The following is a 12665-nucleotide window of genomic DNA, read 5'->3' as shown; positions in this document are numbered from 1 at the left end:
CCCGCCGCCGGGAGCCTGCTCCGCGACCCCCAGCACCCGACCGATCGTCGATGCCCCCTCCCCCACCGCGTGCACTGTCCCGCGGGCCGGCCGGCCGGGCCCCCCTCTAGGAGTCCGGGCGCCCCGAGGCGAGGCCGGGGGAGGGGATGGGCGCGGGGGTCCCAGTGTCCGCCTGCCACCCAGGGAGGGGGCTAGCTGCATGGGGGCCCGAGGGCGCGGCGGGGCTTCCCCCCGGGGAGCCAGGGGCGGGTTGACGGGACCCAGAGTGTCCCAAAGTCCGGAGGAGGAAACTTGGGAGTGACCCCCCTGCCGCCAGCACCGCTCCCACGCTGCCCCCCGGGGCGCGCCCGGCAAAGTTTGCCCGCCGAGGAGAATTGGGCAAAGTGGCGGCGGCGCGTCCCGGGGGAGGAGCCCGGCGGGCGCGGGGCCCGAGGGCGGCCCCCTAGTCACCCTCTCCGCCCGCGCCCGCCTGCTGTCCTCCGAGGGCCTCGGCGGGGGCCAGGGGGCCCCTGCCTGGCATCCTCCGGGCCCGGGGTGTGTGTGCGGGGGGCCCCGGCGGGTCGGGAAGGCGAGAGGGGGGCGCCGCCTCCCCGCCAGCGCCCCGGCACGGACTTGGAGGAGCCGGCGCCTCGCCCCTGCGTGCGCGCCCGGGGGGCCTCGCAGGCCAAGGCGGCGCCCTCCTCCCTGGCCTGGGCGCGCAGAGGGGTGGGGTGGGGGGGGTCGTCCCGGGCAGGCCCCAGGCCGGGGGGCGGGGGGCGCGGCGCCCCCGCGGGCGGCCGAGGGACACACGATCATCTCCTTTTCCTTTAAGCTTGCCTGTTGCCGACGCCGCCGCTCCAGCCGCGCCGCGGGCAGAAGACTGGACCGCCGAGCCCCGGGCCCCCCCTCCCGATGCCGTGACCCCCTGCCCGGGTGCGGGGGGCGGAGGGCCGGGGCCTGGACCGGCCTGGGGCCACTCCCGCGTGCCTCCTCCCACCCCCCACCCTCCCTTCGGGCCCGCCTTCTCCCCGTCTCCCCGCCTCCCCAGCCCCGAACCCCGGCGCACCTCGTCTGGGGACGGGGCGGGGGGCGGGGGGGCAGGGCCGCCGCTGCTCCCCGCCCCCTCCTCCTCCGGCCTCTGGAGCGATTTGTCAAACTTCCCATTCCGCCGGCAGCGCGGTCCTGCTCCTCCTCCTCCCCCCCACCCGGCCTCCTCCTCCTCCTCCTCCTCCTCCCCGCGCGCTCCTCCCTCCCCGCGCCTCCCTCGCCCGCCCTCCTTCTTCCCTCCGCACGTTCGGGGATCGCGGCGGAGCGCGGCGCGGGGGGGACGCGGAGCAGCCGGGGCGCAGCAGCAGCCTGCGGGCGGCCGCTCTCGGGGGGAGCTGGGAGCAGGCCCGCCTCGCGCCCCCCCGGCCCGCCGCCCCTCCCTCGCGCTCTCAGCCCCGGCGGCGGCGGAGGCGGCGGTGGCGGTGGCGGTGGCGGTGGCAGTCGCCGGAGAAGCATCATGCCGAGGAGGAAGCAGCAGGCGCCCCGGCGCGCAGCAGGTAAGAGCCGCTTCCCCTTCCTCCTGCTCTCCCGTCCTCCTCCTCCTCGTCCGCGCGCCCCGCGCCGGCCGCCGGCTCCTCGCCTCCCGCGTCGTCCCCCTCTCGCGGTGGCCGGCGCCGAGTAACTCCGGGCGCCCGACTCGCTCCTCGCCGCGCCGCGCCGTGGGTGCGCGCGCGCCCACCCCGCGCCCGGCGCCCCCCGGACGCCCCGCCGCGCTCACCCACTTGGGGCAAAGCGCGCGCGCGGGGCGAGCCGAGCCGAGCCGAACCGGGGCTGGGTGTCTGGCGGCGGCTGAGGGCACGGGAGAGCAGCCCCGGGGTGTGTGTGTGTGTGTGTGTGTGTGTGTGTGTGTGTGTGTCTGCGGGGCGCGGGCGGGGTCACCTGAGTTCCCCGGGACACCTTCCGCGTCCTCCCGCGGCCGGTCGGCGGCTGAGGGGGACTGCCCCGGGTGTGCGGAGTGAGCGAGCCAGACCTCCAGCCACCTTCCTGCGGATGCGATTGATCCTCCGGGTGTTGGGCCGAGCCGGGCACCGCGGTGGAAGCGGAGCGCCCGGGGGCTGGGTATTGTCAGCTGCCTGTCAGGCCAGCGCTCTGGGCTGGCATTTCCTGCGCCCGCGTCCCGGCGGCCTGGCCCCCAGCTCTCAGCCCCGCTTTGCCCACCCCTGGCTGCTTCTCCTAGCACTTTTCTTGTGGGACGTGGCTACTACTTCTTCTCCCCCTCACCCCCCATTTTTTCTTTTCCTTTTTTTTTTTCTTCAGGAGTGTCAACTCCCTTTAAAACTCGGCCGATTTTTTTTCCCTTTTCCTTTTTGGAAAAGGCATCGCTAACAACACAACAAAACCCACACACACATAACATTATTTTGCAATCATGTCGGCTGGGGGCATGTTGCCTGGAAGAAGCATTTCTGGCCCATTGCCACCCTTGATTTGATGACTGATTGATCGCCCGCCATGCTGCTGCCTTTGATCTATTCATTCCCAATAAACATCAATAAATCACTTGGCAATGGTGAGGCCAGGCTCTGTGACGTCAGGAGGGGCCTGTCAGTGCAACTTGGGGAATTTGGGGCGGATTGCCGGGAGGACTACATATGGACATGATGGGTTTTGATAGGAGTGACAGTGGCTGGGAAGCTGGCTAGGGGAGCCTGAAGTGGCTGCTTCTCTCCTCTCTTCTCTCACTTCTTGGGCTGGAAGCGGGGCTGGCAGGGAGACGGCTCTGGAGTGTCCTGGCGAGCTGTGGGTGAAGGTGAAGGTGTTGTCCATGCCCACGCCGCTGGGGGCTTGCCCTCAAGTCTCCAGGGAGGGACCCGTGGATTCCTTCTTCTGCCAGATGTGTGCTGGCTTGCGGGTGTCTTTGAGACAGTCCCCACCAGGCAGCCGAATGGGTTGGGGGGAGATCCTGTAGAATTTACTCTCTCTGTCTGCAGGCTTTCCCGGGCTTGGAAAGTTTGGAAATCCCACTAGTCCTGTAGCCTCCCAGCTCACCTCCTGGCCACAGACGCTGCTGGCCTATCCCAGTCTCTCCTTTAAATTCCAAGCTGGAGCCATGAGCTGATCTGCCCAAAATAAACTCTTCAAACTTTGGAGGGATCCTTCGCAAAGTTGGGTGGTAGGAATGTCTTGGGCTTCTTCCAGTCTCTGAAAAATTTTTTTTTTCTTTCCTTTTTGGATACACATTTTAAGGTATCTGTGCGCTTCAGTCAAATGAACCATATGCGATTACATCTTTCCATTTGGTTTAGAACTCTCTCAACAGTTCATCTTTTCTGTTGCACTCTGCCAATCCAAGACTCTTATTTGATAACTTCTAAAAATATTAGAGAAAGAGAAAATGCACTGTTGGTTTTCTTTTTGTCCTTTCTCTCTTTTTTTTTAAAGCAACCTGTTCGCTCACCTTTTTGCACCTTAAGAAAAAAAAATAGCCAGCCAGGAAATCTCAGGTCAGTTAAGAAAAATACACGATTTAAAAACTTGACTGCACGACTAATAGGAGATGGGAGAAGGGTTTTGCTCCATCAGAATGACCCGTCAGAAAGATTTTGCTTCCTATTTGATTTAATTGTCTCTCTCCTGACAGGCACATTCATCAATAGCTTAATGGTCAATCAGAAGTTGGCAGTGTGAGTGCCTTTCTGTCCCCCATACCCTGGTTTTGGATTTACTTTATCAGAATGCTTCTGCCCTAATGGACGTGTGGAGGAGGGGGCGGAGAATGACCGAAGGGCTACTTATTTAACAAGAGTAGAGGGGGAAAAGCAACAAAAACCCTGCACGTTTAGGCTGGGTGATATGTGTGCATAGGCCGCAACATGGGCCGGGTGAGTTTTTTTGTTTGTTTGTAAGCACCAGAAACTTGCCATTTTCTCTATCCCTGCCCCCTCTTTTTTTTTTTTTTTTGGTTCTTGCAGCTGTGTGTTAGAAGGTTCCGGCCTGCTTTTGTGGCATACTGGGAGTGATGACAAATTGATTGCTTTGTACTGATAGAGAGCGGGTGGGAAAAAAGAAAAGATGTGTGCTGATTGGTAACTGGAAATCCAGTCCCCAGCAACCTTGAGAATACTCGAGAATGTTTTTTCCCCCTCCAAACTGAAAGGTCCGCTCAGCCATAAAAAAAGAAAAGTTGTTTTGCCAGCTTCATTAGTGTTCACCTAATTAGCTGTAACCTGATGGATTCCTGACAGCTTTAATGATTGGAGATGACAAGCTCCACGCAGTGTCATCCAGCAGAATTAGGTTTGCAGCTAGTTTGATGTAATCAACTTGATATTACACAGTCCTGGCTGCCTTTAGTTGTGCATTAACTCAATTTTCTACTGCAGGTGACAAATGGGCTTTGGTACCTGGATAATCATGTCATAGGAATTAGGGCCCTTTTAATGGTCTGGGGTAGAATAGCAACCACAGAGGGCCGAGGGCTGGGTCGAGCGCCTCAACATGGTACACAGGTGCACACCGGCTCCGCGTAGTGCCAGACGGAGTGCTGCCTGCCGCAAGGCCGTAGCAGCCTGCAAGGATGCCCGGGAACATGAATCTCTACTTTCGGGTTTTTCTCTCCTCCGCCGAGATGGTGCGTGGCCCGTCTTGCCTCCGAGATGGACAGGTTCCCTTACCTGGATGGCAGTTCCCTTTCTTGGAGTGTTGTCATTGCCAAGGGCCCTGTACGTGTGTGTGTTGGGGTGGGGGTTGCAGCCGTGGCTGCCCACAGGAGCTTGGAGGGGCAGGGTTCCGGAAGGGCCCGCATCCTTCCGGCAAAATGGCCATGGCCCATGCTTAAAATTGCCGTCTCCCGCTCCTAAGTGTTTGCTTTTCAACTGATGTTTTCCAAAACTACCAGGAAAAAAAATTAGAATAACACTTGATAGCAAGTAATGTTGTATTTGTTCGTAGATATTTCCTGAAGGAAAAATATGACATCATAAAAAGCTGATGCTTTAAAAAAAGAAATCTTCCCACATGGACACCGCTTAGCACTGACCTCGGAGTCTGGTTTAGTGTGAAAAGGGCAGCTCTTGGGTAGCACTGTGCTGGGGGCAATGCCTGGGGCCCCTTCGCCCGAAGGTTCCTGGTGTCACAGAATGCTGTAGGGGGTGATCAGGGGACAGAGGACTGCCTGGCAGGTGACCCACCTGGTGTGGTCCAAGTGCTTGTGACATGGCAGGCAGCTTGCAGAGGCAGCTCTGCCTTCCTCCTTGGAAGCTCCTGGAGTGCCCAGGAGGGCAGCGCGGCCCTTACCCTGGGGATTTAGCCACTTTCAAACCTGCCATGCGTTTTCTTTTTTCCAAGGGTATTTTTCCCAAGCAGGTGGCAAAATGACTGGGTTTGGCTGTGCTGTAATTCTGCCCTCCCCTGCCGCCCCGCCTCTCCATTTCTTGCAAACTATGAGAACATCCTGAAGATTCAAGAGAAAAACAAAGGGATGGGAGGCAGGGATGTTGCCACCGCCATGCACGCAGGGAAGGGAACCTTCTAGAATCAAGCATGTCTGCCCCCATTATCTTGACAACTGTCAGTTAGGGCTTCAGTGCTCTCCAGGGCCACACTTGATTGTGAGCGGTTGATGTTGTCATCTTGTTCTCAGTTTTGCCTTGAGCATGCTCGTGAAGAGGAGCGAGATAGTCAATAAGTGATGTATCAGCACTTATTCCAGAAATGACCTCTCCAGTCTGCCTCTTCCCTCTTTCCCACCCCAGATTGTTTTGTAAAGTGATTAGAATGAAAGGTGCGTGCTCAGGGCCCTGGGAAATGCCACGCAGCCCAGGTGGGGCTCCCAGAGGGACAGGCGCTGCCCTGTGCCTGGTTCTCTGGGCTGAGCAGCTTGTGCAGGAGGGCCACGTGCCCGGCCCCTTGCCGAGGCTTTTCCCATTCCATGTGTCCTGGTGGAGCCAGGCAGGAGCGGAACAGTCCTGCTGTGCGCCGGCCATGCTTGGTTCAGGAACACCATAACTTCACCATAACCTCAAGTGCAGGTGTAAGGTGTTACTGCCTACTCCTGACACATGACACATATGGCCTTGGTCCTGCTCTAAAAAGAGGGAGAGGGAAGAAAGAAAAAAAAATAAATTAAGTAGGGTGTGTGTCTACCCTGCTGGGTTTGTGTCTGACCCAGGGAAATCAGCTGTTTGGGCAGGTCCCCATGGAGGGGCTTTACCCCCTCAGCCTCTCAGGTGGGGTGTGGGTGTGTGTGTGTGTGTGTGTGTGTGTGTGTGTGTTATGCTCCAATTTGTGGTTTCTCTGTCTACAGTTAAAAATGAAAGGTGAATACAATATATTGTATTTGGTAACAGTGATATGGACTGATACATCGAGACAGATAATGTGCAGTTGTAATTAGACTCAATAGACAGGCAGTCATTTTTAAATTCTTTGACACATGCATAAAATAGTCATATAATAAGATAAGATGACAATTTTATGTTAGGTTGATAAAGTGTCCTGATACATGCATTTAAATGTCTGTAAGCCCTTTTTTTAAAAAAAAAATCTAGACAGATTAATTCTAGTTTCCAGTATTTGCAGTTAGTCATTAAATTAATTTTTAAAATCCTACCAAACAGTGGCTGTTAATACTGATTTCTTTCTTTCTTCTTTTTTTCTTTTTACCCCCTGCTTTCTGTTTCATTTTTCTTACCTGATTTAAGGAATGGAGCCATCGTCTTGATACTTTTTATCTTGATGTTTGGACATTTGTAAAAATTTACGTTAAATGTGGACTTGAAAAAGATTCTGGTCGTTGCAGCTAGAATACCATCCTGCTTTTTGGAAACAGAAAGACAAAATAGACAGTAATAGAGCCTAATGTGCTTGTGGGCACTGCCTGCCCAAGTGTCATGTTCAAGGTGTGGGAATCTTTATTAGAAAGATTACATAATGTCCTTGGCCAAATATTGAATATTTTATAAACTCCATTTCAAAAAGAAGACATTTCCAGCCCATACGCTTGGTTTGATCAACCTTTGGATTCTTGGGTTTAATTACTTTCCATTCTGTAAATTGTTCTACTATTGCAGCAAGAATAACCCACGAGATGTATGAAGGAAGAAGCAAGCGTTTCGCTCAAGGTCGTGTGTACCTGGGCTTTGAGCCCTCTCCTTGCCTCGTTTCCCCAGATATGCGAAGGTGTGGCTCTTGGAGGATAATTCAGATTTGTTTGGGCTTAATGATAAATTATTAATTCATACTGTCAGGACACATGTTATTAATTATGACTCTGTTTTCTTCATCCAAAACAGCTGTTGGGAAAACAGCGGAAGTTCAGATCTCGGGAGGGAGGGCACCCAGGCAAGCAACTTCCCAGGTCCATCCCGTCACATCCCTGGCATTCCTGGCTGCCTGGCTTTAGTGAGAAAAAGATGGCAGGGGGCGGAGCCTAGGGGAGAAGTTGTTCCTCCTGGACCACTGTGGGCACTAGGAAACACTCGGGTTCCTGGTGTGAACACGCGAGGCTGCTTCTCAGGGCATCCTGAGTGCAGGTGCAGTTCGGAGGTGTTCTGCTGCATGCACTGTGTCCCCAAGCCCTGCTTTGAGGATGCTGCCCATTCCCATCTTACCAATTTCCCCTGCCCACCCCCCGTCCCCCCTTCTTTTTCCTTTGTTGCCTTCCCTGGGGTAGGCCAGAAGGTCATGTTCACAAGTTTACAGTAGCAGAAAACAAAATGCTCCTCAGGCCTGTTTGTTTCCCAAACTGGGAGCCATGCTTGATGGTGAGCCAAGGGCTGGGTAATGACCTCCGTGCAGGGACTCCGATCGGTTACTTTTGATTCTCCATCCTCATGATTAAATCTCATCCTGTGTATTCACTTTCCTCTGAGTTCTTTGAGAAATGCATGTTGCATAAAATAGGCAATTTTTAATGAACAATTTAATGTAAATGGGTTTTGAATTTAAATTAATATTAATGAAGCCTTGAGTGAATTTATTTTGCATACGTAAAGACTTGTAAGTCACCCATGTGCTTTCTCCTTTATGTAGTAACATTGGTTGGCTGGATTAACCAGCACCTCTCAAAGATTTGCACTTTAAAAATGAATTTGATTTTCCCTGTCCACTAGCGCCAGCATACTGTTAAGGGAAAGCGTTACTTCGTGTTAAAAAAAAACATACCTGCTTTCCTGTTAGACCCCTGGGCTTCCAAGGGTTGGAGGCTGCCGTGGGTCTGGAGTTCACCACCCCAACAATAGTTACTACAATCAAGCTGTTTTTTCTTTCTTCTGCTTCCTTCTAATGCATATGTATCCTCCAACGAGGGGAAGTTCTGTAATTAATTCTGTTAGATGTAATTGCTATAATCACTTTGATGTTACACATAATAAAGGTAATACGGTAAGCACATAAAAAATATACAAACACCTTATTGTAACAGCACTGCAAAAATCCCTTCCCGTCAAGTCTGGGTGACAGACAGCTGTTCCTGCCTGTGTTTGGTCCCAGGTAACAATTGACCAGAGCGGGTTCATTGATATTCCAAAGGGGTGGCGTTTATTGGAAAGGATGGGCCTCAGCTTGGAGGCATCTCTGAGCTGGTTGCCAAGGAATTTCAATACCCATTTCCTTAAAGAGGTGGCTTGCGAAGGAAAGGTTCTGTAAGCAATGGATGTAACCACTCCAGAAGTGGTCCTGGGGTGGGGAGTGTGTGTTGTGGCATTGGCTGAGGAGCTCAGAGCAGAGGAGGTGCTGTGGTGCTGTGGGATTGGTTTTCTCATGGTGTGCGGTGACGGGAAGCACTCTGTGTGTGTGTGTGTGTGTCTGTCTGCCTGTGTGGAGAGAGAGTAGTAAGAACATACACATACGAACATGTGCTATGGCCACCTTTCCGGAACAGTGCCGTAGTGAAAAGGAGACGGGAGTATTTACTCTTGCATGACTGTTACACACACCCTACACCTTGCACAGGAAGGCTGGGGGTAGTACCTATCTGTTGCACGGCCTGCCAGGGAGCTGGCTGTTGCTGCTAGCTGGACCGAAGCCAGGACCCCTCCTCAAGGCCCTGCCCCCAAGGCCTCAGTGCCTCCCCATCACCTCCAGGCTCCAGGGCTTCTGGGATCCCAAGCAGCCTGTTCGTGTGGGCTATTTCCAGGCATGGGAGAATTATCCATCCCTAGTGTGGCTGACAGGAGGTGGGATGGTCTCTCGTTGGTGGTCGTGGTGTCACACCAGCGTGCCGGTCATCAGCTGTACTCTCTCCCAGAGGCCTGTGGCTTGAGGCTCGGCCTCACAGGTATGATGTGCTTCTGTGACACTTCTATGGCATTGTTCTCTGCCTGTGGACTTCCTACGCTCAGAAACAAAAAACACGAGGGAACAGGGGCCTGAGACGCAGGTGCTGCGCTGTCTCAGAAGGAACACAAAAGGTGTGCTAAGGTGCTGGAGAGCTGGAGGGTGGGCGCAGTGATGCCCTGGCCCTCATCCAGGGCCTGCGCAGCCCGGTCCAGCTTTTGGCGTGAGCCAACTGGATTCAGACCCAGCCAGGCGAAAGCGGGACCAGGCTCTGGGAGGGGAGGGCAGAGGAAGGGGCAATGCAGGGACCACAGGGAGGATGCCAGTGTCCGGACCCCAGGACCATGCTGCAGACGGGCGGCCACCAGCCCTGGCACTGGCTCCCGAGCTGGTTTTGATGGTGAAGATGATAAAAGGTCTGAGAACTCCACGGGCCCCTGTAATCAGGGCCAATGCTGACATCCTTCTCAAGTTTGACAGCTTCTTCCTTTTCTCTCCTCACCGCCAAGCCTTTCTCAACCGAGTCTCCCCGCCCTCCCTCGCTGCCTGCCTGCCGCCCACCCTCCCCTCCTTTGCCTCCTTTCTGTGTGTGTGTGTGTGTGTGTTGTTTCATGTTCTTGATCAGTCTCAGATGCTGGGAATTATTTTTTTTCGGGTGGGAGGGGGAGTGTTGCTTTAGGTTTGTGGGTTGGGCAGGTGTAAGAGGAAGTCTGTGTTTTTTTTTTTTTTTTTTTTTTTTTTTTGTACTGTAGGCCTGTTGCTAATTAATGTTCCTCCATAAGATTCTGTCGGAGTTGAGTAATGTTTTTGATCTTTATGCCTGATAACTGCATACTTAATGAGATTTCAAAGCTGTGAGTGCAGCTCCCTACAATTATTGACAGATGCCTTTTCTTTGCCATTGGGTTCAGCTTCATAAATCCTCCCGCCGTAATGAGGTTCAGCAGTGCCACCCTGGCAGTGAGCTAATGAAAGGGGGGAGGGCGAGGCGGCTCATGGCTGTCTGACACATTTTTTTCCTTTAAAATTTACTATGCAGATGTCAAGCTGCAGGACGATTACTTCAAACATGCTAATTTTTATCTTGCTTTTGTGTCAGCCCTTTGCCATTAAAAAAATAAATAAATAAAAAAGGACCAACCTTACTCTACTTCATTTCTTTTTTTTTTTTTTTAAGTCACATTTTTTAATAACCCCTGGTGCGTGACTGCCGGGGACGTTGACATGCGCGTGGCCTTTTGCAGGTATCCAGTGGCAGAAGTATGTGTGGCTTTGTGTGTGTGTGTGTGCCATGGGAAGGGCAGGAGGAGGATCAAGTGCGATTTCCCCAGGCCTCCCAGCAGCCTGCCCTAAGTATGCACTTGAAACGTCGGAGAATTCATTTCAGAGTTCTGAAACTAAATCCTGTAGAAGAGCTGCACCATGCCCAAACAGTCGATTTCCTTTTCAGCAGAGTCATACATCACTGACCCACCCTTCCCTCCTGACAGAATGACATATGTCATTTATCATATGGGCCCCAGCCAGACAACAGGGAGGGGAGGGGAGCCCGGTCCGTGTGATGCTCCTCCTCCTCCTCCTGGTACAGTGCCTTGCAGCTCACAGAGAGCACTGCTGATTTGGCGAGAGGGAGAGGGAGGAGAGAGGAGGCAGGGGAGAGAGGCTGGCTGGGTGTGCGGCCTGCCGGGCGTGAGCTGGGCAGAGGCTCAGCAGTGGTTCTGTGCTTGCTTGCTGCTCTCTGCAAAGCCGCCCTCCGTCCAGCCTTTGATGTTCTTCCGGCTCCAGCCTGCCCCTTCCCCCGGTCCCTTTTCTCTTCTCGCTTCCTTTCTGTGCCGGTGGTTGGATAGGGGACAGGGTGCAGAGGGAGGGAAGCTGGCAGGTATCGCTCAAAGCAGGCTGGTTTGCGAGGGGTGGTCTAAATGAATCTCAGGGCTCCCGGCTTCACATGATTCAAACGTGCGTTATTGAAGATGGATGTTCCTTAAAAAAAGATTGATGGTGGATGCCGGGCTCAGGGTGCCATTTATCATTTTGAATATTATTTAGACTTGCCGTGTAAACCTGTAACTTGAGAGCCGGACGAGCTGGGGCCTGGTAGGGGCCTGTGTGTGTGTTTCCATCGATTGGCCTTGAGTTCTCATTGCTGCTCCCGGTCACAATCAAGAAGCCTCCCTCTTCCCTCCAAAAACGAAGTTGGTGGGGAGGGGCGTGGGAGGGAGGTTCTAATTTTGAATAATTTCCAAGGACACGGAGGGCAGAATGAGGTGTCTGTGATTTACACTGGAGCTAATAGGCAACTTTCTCTCTCTTCTCCCATGGAGAGAGGCAGTCACGTACGAAACATTAAAATATAAACAAAGCTGTAGTTGCTGAAGCCAGAACCCTCGTCTGACGTTTTAAACTATGTGTCATACTCTTTTTTTTACATCTGTATGTGAGCAGCTTAGCACAATATGATTATTAAAACAACAGCAACAAAGGGAATGCTGGTTGGCTTGGAGAGTGGTATGAGAATGAATAGGTAGAAATTTCTACGTTGCAGGAGTATTTTAGATAAAAAAAAAAAGCCCTTTGCGGCTCCCTGCCCCAGGGCCTCAGCCGCCTCCTCCCCTGGGTGTCCGCAGCGGGAGCCCCGCTGCTGGGCCCCTGCAGACCGCACCAGGGCTGATGTGGACAGCTGTGTGCAGGCCCTGCGGTTCATCACCCTGCAGTTCTGTGCACCAGGACACTCCCACCTACTGGAAGTACGTAGGGATGCAGGCTGCCTTACCCTGGCGGCTGAGAGCTGCACAGGGGACTCTGCCCAGACACCTCTTCCCAGGCCTTGCTGCTGGGCGCCCCCGTGGAAGCAGCACACAGAGCCAGTGCTGGCCTCTTGGCTGCAGCTCCCCCACCATGGGAGCCCCGGTGCTGCAAATTTAATTGCCAGGGCCTCTATTAAATGTGTGGCTCTATTTGGGTTTGCTCATTAGATTGGAGGTTTCTTGTAAGACTGATAGTGTGGGTATTCGTCGGTATCTTCTTTTTGCCTTTTGTTTTTTTTTAATGATGGGGCAGAAAGTTAGACCTGGGTGATGTTTTTAAGCTGAAGAAATGAACACCTAGAATCTGTGGCAGGGCTGAATGTTCCTCCCTGGCAGATGCCGGGACAAACTTTTCCCTTGACGCAAAAATGCCTGTGTCTGCCGGGAATGGCAGAGCAGTGCATACACTGGCTGTTCACTTGCCGACGACTCCAGGAAACTTTGTATGTGTACGTGTGTGTGTATTTGTTTTGAAATAACTTTATTAGCAGCATGACACTTTGCAACACACACACAGGCGTGTCTTAAAATCCACTTTTGGGTGTGCCCCAGCTGCTGTCCAAAATCCAGGTTGTTGATGGGAGAGAGGAGGGTAGTGGGGCCGGAGAGCTGATGCTG

At 53.8% G+C, this 12665-nt stretch overlaps 1 protein-coding gene across 1 annotated transcript in view; it reads left to right on the top strand.

Moving 5' to 3' along the window:
- Positions 1-1466: 1466 nt before the first annotated feature.
- TSHZ3 (teashirt zinc finger homeobox 3) overlaps positions 1467-12665 on the top strand; it is a 67664-nt gene continuing 56465 nt past the window's right edge. The window contains exon 1 of the mRNA XM_058674925.1: positions 1467-1523. Within this exon, the coding sequence (XP_058530908.1) occupies positions 1484-1523 (40 nt within the window). The 5' untranslated portion in view covers positions 1467-1483. The remainder of the gene's footprint in view (positions 1524-12665) is intronic.

The sequence above is a fragment of the Ochotona princeps genome, chromosome 16, assembly GCF_030435755.1.
Source record: "Ochotona princeps isolate mOchPri1 chromosome 16, mOchPri1.hap1, whole genome shotgun sequence".
Lineage (NCBI taxonomy): Eukaryota > Metazoa > Chordata > Mammalia > Lagomorpha > Ochotonidae > Ochotona > Ochotona princeps.
This window is presented reverse-complemented; position numbering and strand designations above follow the sequence as displayed.